We start from the raw sequence: 19,143 nt of genomic DNA, 5'->3' as shown, positions 1-19,143 counted from the left end.
AACAAGTATCATCACTTGTTCTTAGCTGGGTCAGCTTCTATTAGATCTAGATGTTTTAACCAGGAATTAACAGCTCCACATGATCAATTAGGATAAGTCAGAGTCTCACAATACATAAAGACAGAGTCACAACACAATGCTGTGCACTTTTGTCACACCTCTAACAAATACCCATATTTGGGGTAGCTCCTGTAGGGGTTTCCTGTCCAACACTCACAGACATGGATGAAGATTACTTGAAAACTACACTGGCTGGTAAATATAACAGATCATAATGCTAAACTAGACTAATTTTAAGAAAATTAATCAAATGAAAAATTCTCCAGCCTCCTTTGTTAGGAATTCAACTGTCCTGTGAGAATAAATAAATAAAATCAACGTCTTGCTAGCTGTAAAATTAGGAGCCACACTGAACATAACTGACTTAAATATCACCACAAAGACCATAAGTCTATCTCACATGATGGAGCACATTCTGAAAAGTAAAAAAAATAAAAAAATAAAAAAAAGAGGAACAGCTGATGAATTAGAAGACATCAGCCCTCCTCCATCGCCTCTGCCCTCATTTTGCTCTGATCTCTGACACTATAAACAAGCCTGACTTTGGGAGGGGTCGACCAAGAGAATTTCATAAACTGCACTTTGATGTCTCCAGTTTTACTCAACAATAACAAAGACCAGCTTGTATTAACCGAAGCCCCTGACTGTGGTACACCCTGATAGAAACTCTGTAATATCTGTGAGTATCACTTCAGGCAGGTTTGCTGTGATGGCCCAGTGTTACCACATACAGCTGTTGCCATAGGTGCACGGAGACGCTTTCACTCTGCTGCTGCAGCAGCAGCACCGCTTCATTCTATTTTTCATGAGCTCAGTGGTTGCCAGGGTTTTAGTTTCCATGGCCACACTACAGTCTGATGGAACAAAAACCAAACCAGAACGCACGCCCGCTCCCCAACACCTCAGTTGTCTTGGCCCAGTACCCGCCCAGGGACCAACATGGCAATAAAGGTTGGCACACTAACCGACTGCCATCTCCAACCACCTGTGGTGCCAGCTGAGGTAACGTGTGCGAGTTCTCAACCTCCTCTCACTCTCATCTACTGACCAGCCAGGGTGCAGCACAACACCATCAATGATTCAGCAATTTACCACTCCTGATGTCACCATCAATGATTCAGCAATTTACCACTCCTGATGTATCTACAGGAACACCTCACACAGGAAGTTTATTCTAATGCCCTTGGGATGCCTGCACCATGATTGTCTAGTGTCTGTTACGAGATTGAAAAATACAATGGAACAATGGAAAAAACACATTTCTTTTTAAATAAGTGAAAAACCTGACCAGAAACAGCTAAACTGTCACAGTGACTGTGATAACTGCTGCATCAATGGATTCCAGCTTTGTAAGTGGAGAAGATGCATCACTCTTTCCTCGTCTGTAATAACTGCTGGCAACTCCCAGATTTCAGAAATATGCCTGAATAAATCTAAAAGCACAAAATCTACTTTGGGTTGTTGTTTTTTTTCCAATTTCGCAGTTCACTCCTTTATGATAAGAAGAGTGAAGTTGCTGAAGGAGAAGAGTGCAGTGTGAACAAACAAGTAATCATAGTGTTTGTGAGTGCCTGTAAATGCATCTAACCAAGCATGTGGTAGTCCTACCTGGATTATTGGCCTCCCCCTCCAGGACCTGCAGCTCGGTGCACTCGGCAAGCGAGTGCTCCAGGCAGAGCTGCAAGAAGCGGGCCTGGGTTGGGCTCACCCTCTTCAGAAGGGACAGCAGGGCCACCGTCTGCTCGCACTCGTTCCACCCCTTGAACCAGCTGGCCAACACACCCACTTGATCACGAAACATCATGGTCTGCGAGACGTGGGGGTTGAAGGCTGGCGGATTGAAGCGTATCTGCTCTTAAGACTGAACGGTAGCTTTACAGCGATTATTGGTGTCTCTGTTCAGCTGTGGCGCTGTGTTACCATTCTAAGGTTTTTTTTATTATTATTATTAGTCAGGTCAGCAGTCTCTGCCAGTATTCCTGGTGGAGCCTTCTCCTGTGTGATAATCTCTGGGTTGTAAGGGTGAGAGAAGATGGGAGGGGGTTGTTAGTTGCTCTTCTTGCTGGGCATTAGGTGAAACGAACTCTTGCTGCTGCTTAGTCACTCTCAGAGCGATTGATATTTGATGAGTCAGCTTTCTTCCAGCACAGGCTGTGTCACATCAGCTTCAGCCTCACAGGCATTTTTCTTCAGGGAATCCCTCTCAGCCCTGCAAGAGGGTGTCAGATGTTAAGTGAGGGAGGGGAATAAAGGGAACATTTAACCCATGCTGCTCTCAGCTTCTACTTAAGTAGGTCTCTCCCTTCTTATCAGACCTCTACGGTGACTTTTACAGCACACTGAGCATCGTTAGAAACGCGACGGTGTCCCTGTTGCTTCAGCCTTGCTGCTGCAGTGGGGTAGTTTGAAAGAGAGGGAGGAAAAAAGAAAAAAAAAAACCCTCATACTTTATAGGTCTCCTCCTCGCCGTCGCTATGCGAACAGGCTTGTGGCATTCACCACCGGGACAAAAATAAATAATTTGCGTTTTTTTGGTATCCACCCATTCCTTAAAAATACAGCTGTCGGTACTAGTGGCGCTACATCCCGGAATTTTCCAAAAAGGACGCCGGGTTACCGACGGCGGCCACTGGCACGCCTGTGTGCAGCACAAACGATAGCACCGACTTCCCTCCGTTATTCTAATGACAGGTTACTTCGTATCGGAGACCGAGATCCGGCAGTGAAGGCTAGCTTTCAGCTGTAAAAACCCTGCAGAGCAGGCTACGAGCCGACTCCAGGTTCCCGAGCTTTTACCGCTGTCTAAAACTGTCACTTTGCCTCATCAGCACACAGGGAATGACTGTCGGCGTGTGTTAGAGTGTACGAGGAGTTTGTAAAATGTTGTGAAACGGAAAACTAGGGAACAGATCCGTACATTTATCCACGTTCCTATCTAGAACGTTTCCATAGAATAACCGCGTAGCAGCTGTAAATTTAACTCAAGTTACCGTTAGCAAATTTCCCAACAGTGTTAGCCCCGCGAATAAAATTTAATGGCTGGGAATTCCACATTCCCCGCGACATTACTTGAAAAGTCTTTAGTCAACCGCTAAAACTGTGTAATTTTCATTTAAAGACTGGGGTAGAGTTGATAAAACAACGGAGGGAAACAGCTTAGCTAAAAACTTCAATTTGAGTGTTAATCATTGTGGGGAAAGCGGTTATTACACACACTGAACTTTAAGGTTCCTACCTGCTGGCGCTGTTCGCATCGTTGGGTTTGTCTCAGAACGGGCGGCAGGCTCGGCTTTTTCGGGGAGCGGTGCCCCTTTATTCCCGGTCTGTGGGATTTGCCATCTTGACTAACTTTTCCTCTGTCTCTCCCCCAGCAGACGGGCTCCACTGCCCTAAAACTCCACGGTTAAGTGAGCAGTAAGGTTGTGACACCGACTTCCCTCAATACTTTTCAAAGTAAAGCTAAGCAGTGGCGGTGAGCATTTTTTTTAGAAAACGTCACTGAACTACTACAGTAGTTTCAACTTAAGATCGTGTATTTTTTAGTGCATACTATTATTAACTATGAATATAGGTTTCACGAGGAAAGTCAGAATTCAAAGAGAAAAAGTAAGAATTTTTGGATCTCTTAGCTTATATCTTTTATTATTGCTTATTTTAGAAATCTGACGTTTATCCTCTCAAAAACTGATTTGTTTGCCAAAATCCTGACTTTAATTTTCATAATTATCAGATGTTTTTTCCATGACAGTCAACCTGTTTTGTGTGAATGTACTGGGATTAAAAGTTAAAAACTAGTGCTTCTAAAATGTAATTAAGGACAAGTATGAAGACGCAATACTCAGCTAAAGTACTCTCTGAAAGATGCTCCTGAATAGTATTTGATCAGTTTTTGTACTTAGTTACTTAGCGCATTCGTGGACGCTTGTGATAGGCATTCTGCTTTTATTTTGAAGATCGGTGCAGTCGATATCCGGCCTTGTTTCGGCCGCCTTGACTTAAGGGGGGCTCGCTCTGCCCGTTTCCACATGCTAATCATTAACAGCAGAGCATTACGTCAGGGGTTTGGCAGCGCGAGGAAGCACCAAAATAGAGAGAGAGATATAGTCTAGGGGGGCGACCAGCGACGAAACTACAAGAAAATGTAAGAAAAGGAAATGTTTCCAAAGCCACAGTTAATGAGGTCCACATCCACACAGGAACGATGCTGAATGTTTTAGCTCGTAGGTCAGGGAGACGTGGAAACTATTTTTAGGTGACAGACTCGACTCTATTAAGTGTCGGAATGTAACACGGTTCATTTACTCAACTATCTATGACTGGCTATTTAATTTCATACTGCACTGTACGTGTATTCAACTGTACTTCAAAGGGAAATTCGCTTCAGTATTGGAGAGCTGCTTGTTTAGTTTTTATTATAATTCAAAAGAAGAAAAACGACCAATTTATAAAATACAGCACACAAGGTGAAAATCTTTTTTGAACACAGTGAAAATACTTAATTACAAATAAAACTGAAAAGTAATTATGTATCATTTTGTCTGATGTATTAAAAGTAAATGTGGGTGTGAATTTCAATAGAAATTCAACCCTGTGATTGATAACACATTAAAAATTGACATTACACAAATATTTATTTATTTCTAAAGAGGCCCACAGCCTCACTTGACTGGGAAACACTGTTCTGTCTGTTTCTTGTGTGAACATAAACTTGACTTCAGAAAATTAAAGTTAAACACACAAGACTTAGACCACAATATCCAGCATTAGGAGTACACAAGCTTGTGAGCCCCTGAGGCTTGGTTTGTGTCTCCTGCTGGTCCTTAACTAAGCATCTGTCACATGTAAGGTGTTAACCACTACACCATGGAGCCAACGTAAGTACAATAAACTATTCCTGGAAGTAAATTCAACTTACTGCTTACTGTAAACAAAAGTAGATAGTAGATACCTGTGTTATGCATCAGCTCTGTCTCCTCCAGAGGCATTAAAAACATTGTTTACATTTTAAGGAAAGAACAGATGTTATCCAAATATATATATATATATATATATATATATATATATATATATATATATATATATATATATATATATATACACCCAGCACGCCCCTGCGGGCGGTTTATCCTTCAAGCTCGGGTCCTCTACCAAAGGCCTGGGAGCTTGAGGGTCCTGCACAGTATCTTAGCTGTTCCCAGGACTGCGCTCTTCTGGACAGAGATCTCCGATGTTATTCCCGGGATCTGCTGGAGCCACTCGCCTAGTTTGGGAGTCACCGCACCTAGTGCTCCGATTACCACGGGGACCACCGTTACCTTCACCCTCCACATCCTCTCGAGCTCTTCTCTGAGCCCTTGGTATTTCTCCAGCTTCTCGTGTTCCTTCTTCCTGATGTTGCTGTCATTCGGAACCGCTACATCGATCACTACGGCCATCTTCTTCTGTTTGTCTACCACCACTATGTCCGGTTGGTTAGCCACCACCATTTTGTCCGTCTGTATCTGGAAGTCCCACAGGATCTTAGCTCGGTCATTCTCCACCACCCTTGGGGGCATTTCCCATTTTGACCTCGGGACTTCCAGGTTATACTCAGCACAGATGTTCCTGTACACTATGCCGGCCACTTGGTTATGGCGTTCCATGTATGCCTTGCCTGCTAGCATCTTGCACCCTGCTGTTATGTGCTGGATTGTCTCTGGGGCATCTTTACACAGCCTGCACCTGGGGTCTTGCCTGGTGTGATAGACCCCAGCCTCTATGGATCTTGTACTCAGACCTTGTTCTTGTGCTGCCATGATTAGTGCCTCTGTGCTATCTTTCAGTCCAGCTTTGTCCAGCCACTGGTAGGATTTCTGGATATCAGCCACCTCCTCTATCTGCCGGTGGTACATACCGTGCAGGGGCCTGTCCTTCCATGATGGTTCCTCGTCTCCCTCCTCTTTCTTGGGTTTCTGCTGCCTGAGGTATTCACTGAGCATGCTGTCAGTTGGGGCCATCTTCGTGATGTATTCTTGGATGTTCGTTGTCTCATCCTGGACTGTGGTGCTGACACTCACCAGTCCCCGGCCCCCTTCCTTCCGCTTAGCATACAGCCTCAGGGTGCTGGACTTGGGGTGAAACCCTCCATGCATGGTAAGGAGCTTTCTTGTCTTTATGTCAGTGGCTTCTATCACCTCCTTTGGCCAGCCTATTACCCCAGCAGGGTACCTGATCACGGGCAGGGCGTACGTGTTGATGGCCCGGATCTTGTTCTTACCGTTCAACTGACTCCTCAGGACTTGCCTGACCCTCTGCAGGTACTTGGTGGTTGCAGCTTTCCTAGCGGCCTCTTCATGGTTCCCATTCGCCTGCGGGATCCCCAGGTACTTGTAACTGTCCTCTATGTCTGCAATGTTGCCTCCATATATATATATATATATATATATATATATATATATATATATATATATATATATATATATATATATATATATATATATATATATATAGATAGATATGGAGCCTATCCCAGCTGTCATAGGGCGAGAGGTGGGGTACACCCCGGACAGGTCTCCAGTCTGTTGCAGGACTAACACACAGAGACAGACAAACCATTCACGCTCACATTTGGATTAATCAATTAACCTATCCCCACAAACTGCATGTCTTTGGAGTGATAGAGAGAGAGAGAGATTTATGTAGATGGTGGTATGTAACTAAATAACTGGTGAACTTATTTATATATTTATTTATATAACTGCTGTACTTATTATTGCCATGGAGCCCTGGGAACATATCAGCTTGAACAGAGCAACTCGAATGTTCTCATTTTTTGTTTTCTCAGTTCAAAAAAATGTTGGGCTGCTGTATAAAATGTAGCTACAAACACAATGCAGTTATTTACAAATCTTACAACCCATATTTTATTCATAATAGAATGCAGGAAACGTCAAATGTTCAAGATGAGAAAATGTACTGTTTTAAGAAAAAACAAACACGAGGTCATCTTGAGTCTGATGGTAGCAACAGGACTCAAAAAGGTCTGGACAGGGCCATGTTTACCATTTTATAGCATCCCCTCTTCTATTAACATCAGTCTGCAAATATGTGGGAACTGAGGAGACAATTTCTGGACTGTGGGGAGAGAAGTGCTGTCTTATTCTCACATTCCAAATGTTTTCAATTGGTGAAAGATCTGGATTGTTCAGGACTTTTCTCTTCTATGTGAAGCCATACTGTTGTAATAGTCGAAGTATGCAGTTTAGTGTTGTTCCGCTGAAATACAAAAGGTCTTACCTGAAAAAGAGCTCATCTGGATGTGAGCTTACCTTGCTGTCAAGCCTGCTTATACCTTTCAGTATTGATGGTGCCTTTCCAGATGTGCAAGCTGCCAGGTACTAACACCCCCCCCCCCCCCCCCCCCCCCCATACCATCAGAGATACAGCCTTTTGAACTGAGCACTAATAATAAACCGGATTGTCCCTCTGCACAACGTGGCATCCATGTTTTACTAAAAGAATTAAAAAATTTTGAATTCCACTTTGCCTCAATACATTTTAAATAAGCTTTGACCCAGAGAAGACTGGATCATGTTCACATATGGTGTCTTCTTTGCATGACAGAGTTTTAACCTGCCTTTGAACTGGAAGTGTTCCTGAGTGCATGCAATGATTTGTGACAGAAACCAGAAACCCCTCATGATGCGTGAAGTATGCTTCTGTGGGAAAGCTACATCATAACTTATGATGTAATCGGAAACTCATTTTAACACTACGCTGTAACCTCCTACATAACCCGATGTGCACGTCCCATAAAATGTACCTACACGTTGGGTCAATTCATCCCACAATGACTTGAATGGTGTGCAAGGTTAGGTAGTGTAGGGATAAAGGGAGTTTCCAGTTACAATGTCAGTTGTTTCAATTCAATTTAATTTAATTTATACAGCAAGCTGCTTTATGTTATAATCAGAATCAGAATCCGAATACTTTATTAATCCCGAAGGAAATTAGGGTTACAGCAGGCAGCACGCTAATGGCGCATGCGCATTTACAAAGGAACCTTCTGACCAACTTTACACAAACATCACATTGGGGAGACATGTCAGAAAGGTAGGCTGATAGGAAAAAAACAACGAAAATACATAACATGAGGAAAGAGGGGGAGAAAAAAAACTCCACTCAGACTGAGCTCCTAGTGGGAGAACAGTTTGATAACAGAAAAAACACCTCAGCACAAAAAGCACATGACTATCAATACACCATAGAAACACAAGACAAGCAACAGGGGCGGGTAAAGGGTAAGAGAGAGCCGGTGTAGACAGCGCATCCGGTCCTGCAGCATGTCTGCGCTGGTCCAGTCGACTGCCATCTTCCCCGGTAGGGCACAAGCATCGAAGGCGTTTGGAAAGGGAGGGGGGATCAGTGTGTGAGTAAGATAATGATGCTACAATAATACAGAAAACCCCCCAACAATCAGATGACCCCTGAGCACTTGGCGACAGTGGGAAGAAAAAACTCCTTTTTAACAGGAAGAAACTTCCGCAGAAGCATGCTCAGGGAGGGGCACCCATCTGTTAGTCCAGTTGTGGGGGCAGGGGGGTGGGGGGGAGACAGGACAAAAGACACTGTGGAAGAGAGCCAGAGATTAATAATTAAATATAGGGCAATGTATAAACACATGGTGAGTGAAAAAGGGTGACATTTGTAGATTTCCCACAGAAGTCTAAATCAAGCTTTAGTCAGGTTACGTGGAAGACTATGCTAAAAAGAGTTTTCGGTTATGACACAAGTTAAATTTAAACATAAGTTCTCTCAGGGGCAATACCAGTTTCCTCACACAGTCTAAAGGGAAGAGGTTAAATGGATGTTATATTTCAAAGCTATTTCACTACTGTACTGGCTGCTGTATCACAGGAGTGATGTCATTTGTCTTTTCTACGGTAAACTTTGAGCGATCACTCTAGGTGGAAAGGCCAATAAATTATCGTCCTTTAGCGCCACCGCGTGGTTGACCTGTAGTATTACAGCTGACATTTTTTTAAACTATAAAATCATAATTATCGTTTTGTCTGTACAATGTGGGCCGTACTGAGTGTAGTTATTAATACATATGCACTGTTGTTTCTTCACATTTTTATTAAAACACATATCACATTATCTCTCTATTTAAAAAAACCTATACATTTATCCAGCTTATTACGTTGTTTTGGTTTTTTTTTTATTCCTGTGTAGTATAATACGTCATGTATGTCACATTGAATTCAGCTTTTTTAATATCATTTTTTTTCTCCTGAGGCTATCTTAAAAAAAAAAACAGCGAATCGCCTCCGTGTGAGCCTCACTGTGAGTTCCAGTCGCATGGTTTTGTGAGCGAACAGGAAGCAAAAAGTGCCCAGCGTTTAAATACCTACAAATACCAAAGTGTTTAAAAAGAGGAGACACTGGCAGCACTGGAGTGATGTCGGTGTGATGATACGTGATTAAAGCTGCTGCTGCTGCTGCTGGTCGGGTCGTCACGTATTGCACGTAGCGGATTGGAAATGAGGAAATAACCAGGAAGCTGACAGCAGATCACCTCCTCCTCACAGCTGCTGCTGCTGCTTTCATTCACACGTAGCTACAGAGAGAAGCTGCAGTTTGTCAAGCAGAGGTCCGTGGAAACAAGAAGGGTCGTCATGAAACTGGTGGTCATCGCCCCCCTCCTCCTTCTCCTCGAGGTGTCCGGATACGCAGAGTGCAGGTGTTTCTGTCAGGTGAGTGCTGGACGCGGTTCTGACTTACTTCCTACGTTGGTGGGATTATTTGACCGGGTTACAGGTAACTTGTACTGATTCATTTTACATGAGTGTCGGTTTTTATGGCTACCCTTAAATTCCAGAGGATTTGGCTGTGAGTCAATGGTAGGAGGAAACAACAACAACAACAACCAAGTAAAGTTGGTTTGATAGTACCAAGTAACTGGAGTTCACTTCTTGTGTATTGATTTCATTTTAATGAGTTTTTTACATTTGCTTAGTGTTTTTTGTTGTTGTTGTTGTTGTTGTTGTCATTGTGGTTTGGCCTAGGCCCCTACATTAAATGTGAATCGGCAGTAAGTAATTTCTTTATTTCTTTGTAATGTCACACTGATGTTGTTGCTTATGAATACCAAGTTTTGGAATTCCTGGAGGCGAGGAAACTGCCCATGTTTTGTAACAGTGAAGGTGCTATGGTTTAATTCCCCTCATATTTTGATTACTTAAGAATTTTTCTTGTGTACACATTACATTGATATTCAGATCTATACTTTATTGACCCCACAAGGAAAATGACTGTAGAATAAAAATAAATAAAAATAGTACAGTCTACTATTGAAGCACTCTTTACAGTGTTTTCCAATCTTACTTCGGCTTGCTCTCAGGAGCATACTACACTGTACACTGGATAACCAGCTGTTTGCCTGTTCCCTCGACATCAGGTGACAGGCGACCTGGATGACTGCACGTGTGATGTGGAGACCATCGACCGCTTCAACAACAACCAGCTGTTCCCAAAACTCCAGAGTCTTCTTGAGTCTGATTACTTTAGGTTCTACAAGGTACGGGGGACTCGTGCACCACACATACGTATACGCACATCTGTGGGTGAGGTCTGTTACTCTGAATGTGTGTTTGGCTTCCATCCTCTGCAGGTGAACCTGAATAAACCGTGTCCTTTCTGGACTGCCAGCAATGAGTGTGGTCTGAGGGACTGTGCTGTGCAGCCCTGCTCTCCTGTGAGTTTAACCCTCATATTGCAGCTGTAAACAGACTTTTACGCCCCCCCCCCCATTCAACCTGCTGTTAATGTCTGATCACTGTCTGTATAACTCATAACAATAGAGCCGCGCTTTTGCATATCAAGATTAAATTGAGGGTGCAGCCGTTGTGTATTTAAATACCAAGTGTAAATGCAAAGACCTGTGGACTAGATTTAAATATCATTAAAAAAAAAAAAAACTACAAAGATTACCTATTAATTCCAGGTGAAAGAGGAGAAATGGTCACATCAGACTGACTGAAACTGTCTGTTCACAGAACGAGGTGCCCGAGGGGCTCCGATCCGCTCCCCACAACAAGGTGAGTATCTCAGGATCAGTAAGTGGCACAAACTGGCTACGACTCAGATGGTCTCTTTATTTGTGTCCCATTTATTACATCAAATCTGACAACAGTTTACCTTCTCCATATGTAAAGTTTACTGAGGATTAATGTCACTTTGGAAATGAATCAAAACTGGAGTCATACAGTAAGTAAACACACCCTCGTGCAATTTATCACTTAAATGCCAGACGACTCAAATGCAGTTATTAAGAGGTGATGCAGATTCTTCAGTATTAACAATGTGTGTCGAGTCAGTGCAGTCTCTTCCAGTTACAGGGGAAAAATAGTGTAGACAGCTTCTAATTGATGAGTGCATCTACAGCCTTGAACCTTTTTGCTGTCAGCATCTTGTTTTGTATTTTGTAAAAAGACATGAGGATGAACGCAGGAATCTGTATGGAATTATTTATATGTCAAAAATCACGTGTGAGAAAAAGCATAATCTGAGCAAATAACTTCACTTCATTGCCATGTTTTCCTTTACATTTCAGAACATCCATCTTTTATATCCCATGAAGTCTATGGAAAAAAGCATTGCTTCTTCATTCTTTAGAGAGGGCCTGAGAGATTTCTCTCAGATTGTGAAAGGGGTCGCTTGAGTCACTTGTGCAAAAAGAAAACAAACAAAAACAAAAGGAAATCCAAAATGGCAATCCCCTCACAGCTCTCCCCCAAACTCAGCATAAAGACACACTTTCCCATAATTAGCTCTTCTTTTTCTTTTTTTACTCATCCTGTTGAAGACCTGATGACCTTTAGCTGCGTCAAGCATCTGTCCATCTTTCCGTTCACTCATTAACAATTTTTACAAGAGTCACTACTGCTTCTACAGCACAATTTAATCAAACAGTTTACACAGTCAACAAAAAACTGGTCTTCATTGAAACTATTGTCAAGGTTTCATTTTTTTTCTTCAGAGTTTTGAGAAAAATTCACTGATTCAGAATGTAGTTGAACCATATTATTATTATTATTATTATTATTATTATTATTATTATTACTACCTTTAGCTTAGAGACAGACCCACACTGCTGCTCAGTTGCCAAAAACAGTTTATACCATCCATTAAATCTACAAATCCTCACAGTGTGGCCATATTTCTGGATTTGTGGCTAATGTGACAGTTTTGTAAATGTAAGACCTGTACCAACGATTTCAGAGTACTGTAGCACATTTTGCTTTTTATAAAGACTAATTTTGTTGTTGTTGTTGTGGGTTTTACAGGAGGGCGTAATGTTTAAAATTAAAACAAACAAACAAAAAGGTCATGGGATTCTAAAACATTTTATTTGCTAGTGCACTAGAGCACCTTTTTGCCACAATAAAAAACGTTTCCATGTTTAATGCTCGACATGTATTATTAAAAAAATGTAATAAATCACATTTTAACATCATGGCATTAAAGTGAACAGGTTTATCTGCTGTATTGTGTTAGAAGTTGTGTGTGTGTTTCAGTATTCAGCAGAAGCGAACGAGCAGCAGGATGAGTGTGAGAAGGCGAAGCATCTGGGAGCTGTAGATGTCTCATTAAGGTGAGTCTCATTCATTTTGCTCAGTTCTTTTCTTCTTCTAAAAGTGACTTTTTGACATTTTTTCATTCAGACTGTTCTTTTGAGTAAATTGTGCACTGCATTGGATGAAACTGTCTGGAAGGCGGTTGGGTGGTGAGCATACAAGGCATAGTTCGGGTGAAAGCTGCTTCTTTAGCCTGAAGAACCATACTCGTTATCTTTGCTATTGGGAACAAAATCATTAATATATAACTCAAATTATTTTCTGGTAACACGTTCAAGCGGGATACCAAAGTAGGATTTAACTTTCTTTTCTGACCTATGAACCTCCACACTGAGGTTGAGCACAACTAAGCCAACTGAGTGCTCTCGTTTTTGTTCCCAGCGCTGAGACCAGAGAGGCTCTGCTCGACTGGAACAAATATGACGACGAAGCAGAACGCTTCTGCGTGGTTGACGGTACGTCTCAGTCCAGCTGAATGAAGGAAGAAGAAAATTTGATACGTTTTGATTACCAAAAATAATTGCTAATTGACACTAGGCAGAAATATGATAGTCAAATGCTGTAGATTTTAAGGCAACACGTGTACGTCAACAACAAAGTTAAAGAATGAAAATGTTTTGTAAACATAACAGATTATTTAGCTTAGCATAACTGAAAGGGAACATAAAGAAAAGATTGTCTTGTTTTTGGTAAGGGGATATGATTACAAGAGACATTTTTAGGGAATGTAATGCTATGTTTAAGCAGTATTGGGACTGACTGTAAAACATACTCCAAGGAGTAGTTTTAGGAAACATGATTCAAGCAATTACAACACAGAAGATGGTGCAACATGTAGAAAATGTAATGAAACACTAGGATCCATTTCTCCAAAACCTTTGTGAAATGCTAGTGGGTAACTCCTCTTTCCTGAATAAATCCCCTCCACCACCACCCTCTGCTACATTCTGTCACATGTGGCTGACAAAAAAAGATGTTTTCATTATAATGACTTGCAGCTGAATAAAGGCTTGCTCTTTTCCAGATGAAGAGTCACCAGACTCCCAGTATGTCGACTTGCTGCTGAATCCAGAACGCTTCACAGGCTACAAAGGACCAGAGGCCTGGCAGATCTGGAACAGCATCTATGAGGAGAACTGTTTCAAGTAAGCGTTCAGAGCCCACAAAATAAGTGACTGTAGTTTATACTTTAGCGTGATTCACAGTTCAAAAATAATCCCCAGTTATCTCACACTGGGACTTAGAGGTTGTTACCTCTTACTTCATCTCCTGTTTGAAATTGATTGCTTTAGCTCACTTTCAGCCAAGTTTTGAGGAGCAGGCGGATGGCTCTTCAATGCTCACAGCCATAGAGGTGTCCGCAGTGACCATGTTAGGGACATCTATATCCTCTGACATCAGAATAGTCTGAAGCCTGAGCTTTGGCTCACAGGGATGATTTGTATATAGAGTGACATCATGTTGCCATGTTTACTATCAACATCCACCACTGTAACCACCCTGTAATGAAAAGGAAACCTTTATGTGTCCTTCCCAGACCATATACTATCAAACGACCACTAAATCCCACCTCATTCCAGAGCAGCCCAGGAAGTGAAGGTAGGAATTCAGTGTTATATCTCACCATTTTTCTAAAACAATCGCAGTTTTGTTTTGTTTTCTCCATTTCTGATGACACGTACTTTGTTTGCAGCGAGGACCTTCTACAGCTGGCTGGAAGGTAAGCTGATGCTGCACCTTAAGAATCTCTTTTTGTCGAGTTTTCGATAAATTCTCTGCCTTTCTCTCTCAGGCCAGTGTGTGGAGAAAAGGGCTTTTTTCCGGCTTGTCTCAGGTCTGCACGCCAGCATTAACATACACCTGAGTGCCAGATATCTGCTGGATGGTGAGGCAGAAAAAAACAGCCCTTGTTCATTTTCTTTTTCCTTTTGCCTGAAGAGTCAAAATAACTGACACTCACTTTTATTGCCTTCTTTCCTTCAGACAGCTGGTTTCAGAAGAAGTGGGGTCACAATGTGTCGGAGTTCAGACAGCGTTTTGATTCGGAGCTGACGGTCGGCGAAGGGCCCAAGAGGCTCCGCAACCTTTACTTCCTTTACCTGATAGAGCTGCGAGCACTGGCTAAAGTTCTGCCGTTCTTCCAGCAGTCATCCTTTCAGCTGTACACGGGCAGACCCGAGGAGGACCAGAAACACAAGGAGCAGCTGCTGGACATCCTGCAGCTGGCCAGGTTGGTCTCAGACCACACCAATCATTGTTAGACTTTCACTGAATAAAGGTATAATACAGCATGCCCTTTTTTTCTTGATACCTAGTATTCATGTTCTATAAATGAAAGATCAACCATATTGTGTTTTTTAGCAGTTAATTTCACTCAAAGTGCGCTAATTAGAAAAGCCTGATTTGATATAGATTTACACTCAGGTTGTCAAGGTGCAGCTTCAAGATCTTGCCCTAGTTCTGCTGTGGATTTGACCCATGAAGCTGAGATCAGGGCAACTTGATGGTCAGATCAACTTCTGCAAGAGTCCTTGTACTTCTCGTGGCTGAAGTTTTCCTTGTGGCTCTGGCTGTACGCTTGCCCTCACTCTCATGCTCCAGATTGAAATTGGCACGAGTCAAAAAGCTTATTGACAACATCACAAAATGGATATGAATGTAAACATCTGAACTGTATGGTTTCTGATGAGAAAAGTGGATGTGGATGGGTGGTGTTAGAAAGAAGTGAGCTCTGTTAGCACTCTGCACTTTGGGAAATGTAGGCAACAGATTCTGACATAGTAGAAAACACCTGTGGTTTTACAGCAACGCTTTTTAAAGTCCAACAGTTTAATCACAGTCCCTTCCAAGGTTAATATAGTTAGCTAAAAATAAACTGAAAACTACAACTAGATGTGAGAAAGTGTTGTAGTTCACTAATAATAAAAATAATAATAAAATAAAAAATAGACTTTTGAAAAAATTCAAACTAACTGGAGTGATTTTGAAAACTAACTAAAATGAAATACAAATGTCATTATAACTTGCTTGATAAGTCATGGATATATTATTACACCTGTACTAATATCCCCAAATCTTGCCTCTGGCATATGCCCTCCTTACAATGATCACTAAAAAGACTAAAACTAACACTGCAACTAATAAAAACTAAACAAGTTCAAACATTAAAAACTAAACCGAAAAAGGAAATTGTACTCTTGAAACTAACTGAAACTACACTAAATTAATAACAAAAAGTCCAAATGAAATAACAATAAAAGCTAAAAACAAATTAAATAATACAACACTGTACTAACTCTGGTCACTTCTTCGCACTTCACACTTCATTCTTTATTAATCTCTGTCTTTCTTCCACAGCACATCTTTTATCCTGTCTTCCTTCTTTTACCGCAACCGGTCACGGCAGATTATTATTAGTATTATTGTATGATCGACCTTACAATATAAATCACCTTGCAGCGACTGTTGTTGTGATTTGGCGCTGTATAAATAAAATAAAATTGGACTTCCATGCAATGTTTTGATGACGTTCATCTCCTCTTTTCTAGATCTTTCCCTTTGCACTTTGATGAGGCTTCTCTGTTTGCTGGGGATGAAAAGGAAGCAGCCAAACTGAAGGTCAGAAAGTGTTTCAAACTCTGCTGAAGTTGATATTGTGGAGGTAATGCACCAACTGATTACATATTCACAGGGATGTTAATTAATATTTTCAGAATGCTCCCCACCCATATTTTTGATTGTTTGAGCTCATAAAATTCAAAATGATTTATAATTAACCTTCTGGTTTAACTGCATAAAAGCATTACGTTGTATTCTAGCCACGCCAGTTAGAACTCTACGTGAAATTGTGCTGTAAAAACAGTGATGCATCAAAAAATGCTCTAGCTGCAGAGTGAATGCAGATACAGAGATACGGGGAAGCCGATGCTTTGAAACCTTTTATCGCATTAACAAAGCTGCTGGGAGTGATCTTGTGTACGCGGGGTTGCTGCAAACACACAGTAATACTGACTGGAGTTGCAGTTTTAATTTGTGTGGTTAACTTTCAAGATTTAAAATGACCTGAGTTTTCTGTGAATGTCAGGAGGATATCAGACTGGCCTTCCTCAACATCTCCAGGATCATGGACTGTGTTGGGTGCTTTAAGTGTCGCCTGTGGGGGAAACTGCAGGTACCTGTTACTTTCCTCTTAGTGCCTCTTGTTAGCTTGTAGCGCTTCTTTTGTAAAGATGAACTTGATTTTTTTGGTTTTTGTTTGTTTTGATCGCTGCCTCTCTTGTGTCACAGACCCAGGGATTAGGCACAGCCTTGAAGATTTTGTTTTCAGAGCGACAGATTGAAGCTCTGCCCAAATCCAGTAACCAGCGACCCAGTTTCCAGCTCAGCCGGCAGGAGATAGTCTCCCTGTTCAATGCCTTCGGAAGGTCAGAGAGAGAGGCTGTGGACATCAAGTCATACATGTGCCATATTTAAAAAAAAATCTGCTTAGTTCCAGCTCACACCCACTCTGCTCCTTGGAGAGCTTTTGTTGCCTGCGCGTTAGTTTATTATTGTATCTGAAGCCCTTTTAAAACCTGAAAATGATTTTTGGATATGATAAATGAGCATGCACCATTTATTATTCAGAAGCCTTTGATGCATCTCATTTGCAAAATACTTCTTGAGCTGAGAGCTTGATCTATCAGGAAATTTAGACTGATATTTATTTGAGTTACTAAATGCTTACTTTACAAAATACAAAAGTAAGTTTAATCAATATCAAACTCCTAAGTCTGTCACTTTAGAACAAGTTTATCTCTATAATAGGAACTTACATAAGTGAGTACTGATCTTATTGGAAATTCAATTCAATTCAATTTTATTTATATAGCGCCAAATCACAACAAAAGTCGCCTCAAGGCGCTTCATAGATACAGAGAAAAACCCAGCAATCATATGACCCCCTATGAGCAAGCACTTTGGCGACAGTGGGAAGGAAAAACTCCCTTTTAACAGGAAGAAACCTCCGGCAGAACCAGGCTCAGGGAGGGGCGGGGCCATCTGCTGCGACCGGTTGGGGTGAGAGAAGGAAGACAGGATAAAGACATGCTGTGGAAGAGAGACAGAGGTTAATAGCAGATATGATTCAATACAGAGAAGTCTATTAATACATAGTGAGTTAGAAAGGTGACTGGAAAGTAAAAACTCAATGCATCATGGGAATCCCCCGGCAGCCTACATCTATTGCAGCATAACTAAGGGAGGATTCAGGGTCACCTGGTCCAGCCCTAACTATATGCTTTAGCAAAAAGGAAAGTTTTAAGCCTAATCTTAAAAGTAGAGATAGATTTTCACACTCATTTAAAATAAAAGTTAAAACAAATATGTTCAACATGAAATCAAAATAGTGCAAAACTTGCCTAAATTCTCTGTAAATTGCGAATATTATATTGTAGCCTCAGAGAAACTGGGTTTAATATTAGTTAAAACATACTGGAGTATTTTTTTTTTCATTATTTTGTACTTATTATTTTAACTGTGTCCTCCTGAATCCTGCACAGGATTTCCACGAGCGTCAGGGAGCTGAAGAACTTCAGAGTGCTGTTAGCAGAGGAGCAGTGAGGACATCCAGAGGAGTCTGCCTTCACCTGTTGACTCCTCTCTGATGGGGCTTTATTTCAACATGTGCACTTTTGTGGTCCCAGGCCACCGACTGCCATCTTTCCTACTGTCTTAAACCTGCTGAAATGTCGACTGAAAGATCAGCTTTAATCAGCCAAGTGTTTATTTTTCCTTAAAATAATGCATTGCTTTCTTTTGAATTAAACTAAAGTCATATTTAAAAAAACAAAAAACAAAATCACACTTTGTGGCATGGTTTAATGTTCCTTCAAGTGGTATCATTTTTTTGCTGATGGAGAAACGTGCTTGTCTATTTTCAAATGCGCTTTGATCAATGAAATCACTTCAGTTGCTGTTTGGGAGCTGACTGCTAAGAATTCTGTCTCACCTGTTCACACCTGTGTTGTTGGGATTATGCTTTGCTCCTGAGGATGGCGCTGTTTGTCAAGAAAATAGATGAGAAACGTCAAATCTAAATTGAATGCGAGCCACAAATATGCAGTATGTCGAAAAGAAAACTATACAGGAATGGACACCAACGTTTAAAATTCATTATCACACTGATTCTCGTAACAGCCATCCTCTGTTTTCAGAGTCGCAGGTACTTTCAGGTGCATGTCCAGAAGTTATAATGAAACCTGTTTCCACCTGGGAGGAAGGTTTTGTAAACCATTCAGCACAGATCGCCTAAATATTTATATACTGTTGGTAATATTCCGATTGTACATTGTATTTGTGTATAAGTTTGGAGATTTGAAATTAAAATGTATATATAAAAGTAATTTTATGAAAATGTAAACGGTAATAAAATTTTAAAATTATTTTTAAATGTTCTAAATTCAAAGCTGTTTTTTATGAAATAAAT

At 41.2% G+C, this 19,143-nt stretch overlaps 2 protein-coding genes across 3 annotated transcripts in view; one reads left to right on the top strand and one right to left on the bottom strand.

The window, feature by feature from the left end:
• Positions 1-3,475, bottom strand: part of samd4a (sterile alpha motif domain containing 4A) — a 62,968-nt gene extending 59,493 nt beyond the window's left edge. The window contains exons 1-2 of one of the 2 annotated variants that reach the window (XM_085166077.1): positions 3,296-3,475; positions 1,669-2,269 (exon numbers count right to left, since the gene is read on the bottom strand). In XM_085166077.1, the coding sequence (XP_085022203.1) occupies positions 1,669-1,864 (196 nt within the window). In that variant the 5' untranslated portion in view covers positions 1,865-2,269; positions 3,296-3,475. The remainder of the gene's footprint in view (positions 1-1,668; positions 2,270-3,295) is intronic. The other variant, XM_085166067.1, reaches the window with a different exon arrangement.
• A 5,919-nt stretch (positions 3,476-9,394) lies between these two features.
• On the top strand, positions 9,395-19,116 carry ero1a (endoplasmic reticulum oxidoreductase 1 alpha). The gene is made up of 15 exons (XM_085178437.1): positions 9,395-9,794; positions 10,499-10,618; positions 10,712-10,795; positions 11,097-11,138; positions 12,618-12,694; positions 13,059-13,132; positions 13,702-13,822; positions 14,215-14,276; positions 14,371-14,397; positions 14,470-14,562; positions 14,661-14,907; positions 16,226-16,295; positions 16,762-16,848; positions 16,965-17,101; positions 18,218-19,116. The coding sequence occupies exons 1-15, from the start codon at positions 9,717-9,719 to the stop codon at positions 18,276-18,278; spliced, it is 1,380 nt and encodes a 459-aa protein (XP_085034563.1). The 5' UTR covers positions 9,395-9,716; the 3' UTR covers positions 18,279-19,116.
• The last annotated feature ends 27 nt before the right edge of the window (positions 19,117-19,143 follow it).

Source organism: Neolamprologus multifasciatus, chromosome 1, assembly GCF_963576455.1.
Source record: "Neolamprologus multifasciatus chromosome 1, fNeoMul1.2, whole genome shotgun sequence".
Taxonomy (NCBI): domain Eukaryota; kingdom Metazoa; phylum Chordata; class Actinopteri; order Cichliformes; family Cichlidae; genus Neolamprologus; species Neolamprologus multifasciatus.
This window is presented reverse-complemented; position numbering and strand designations above follow the sequence as displayed.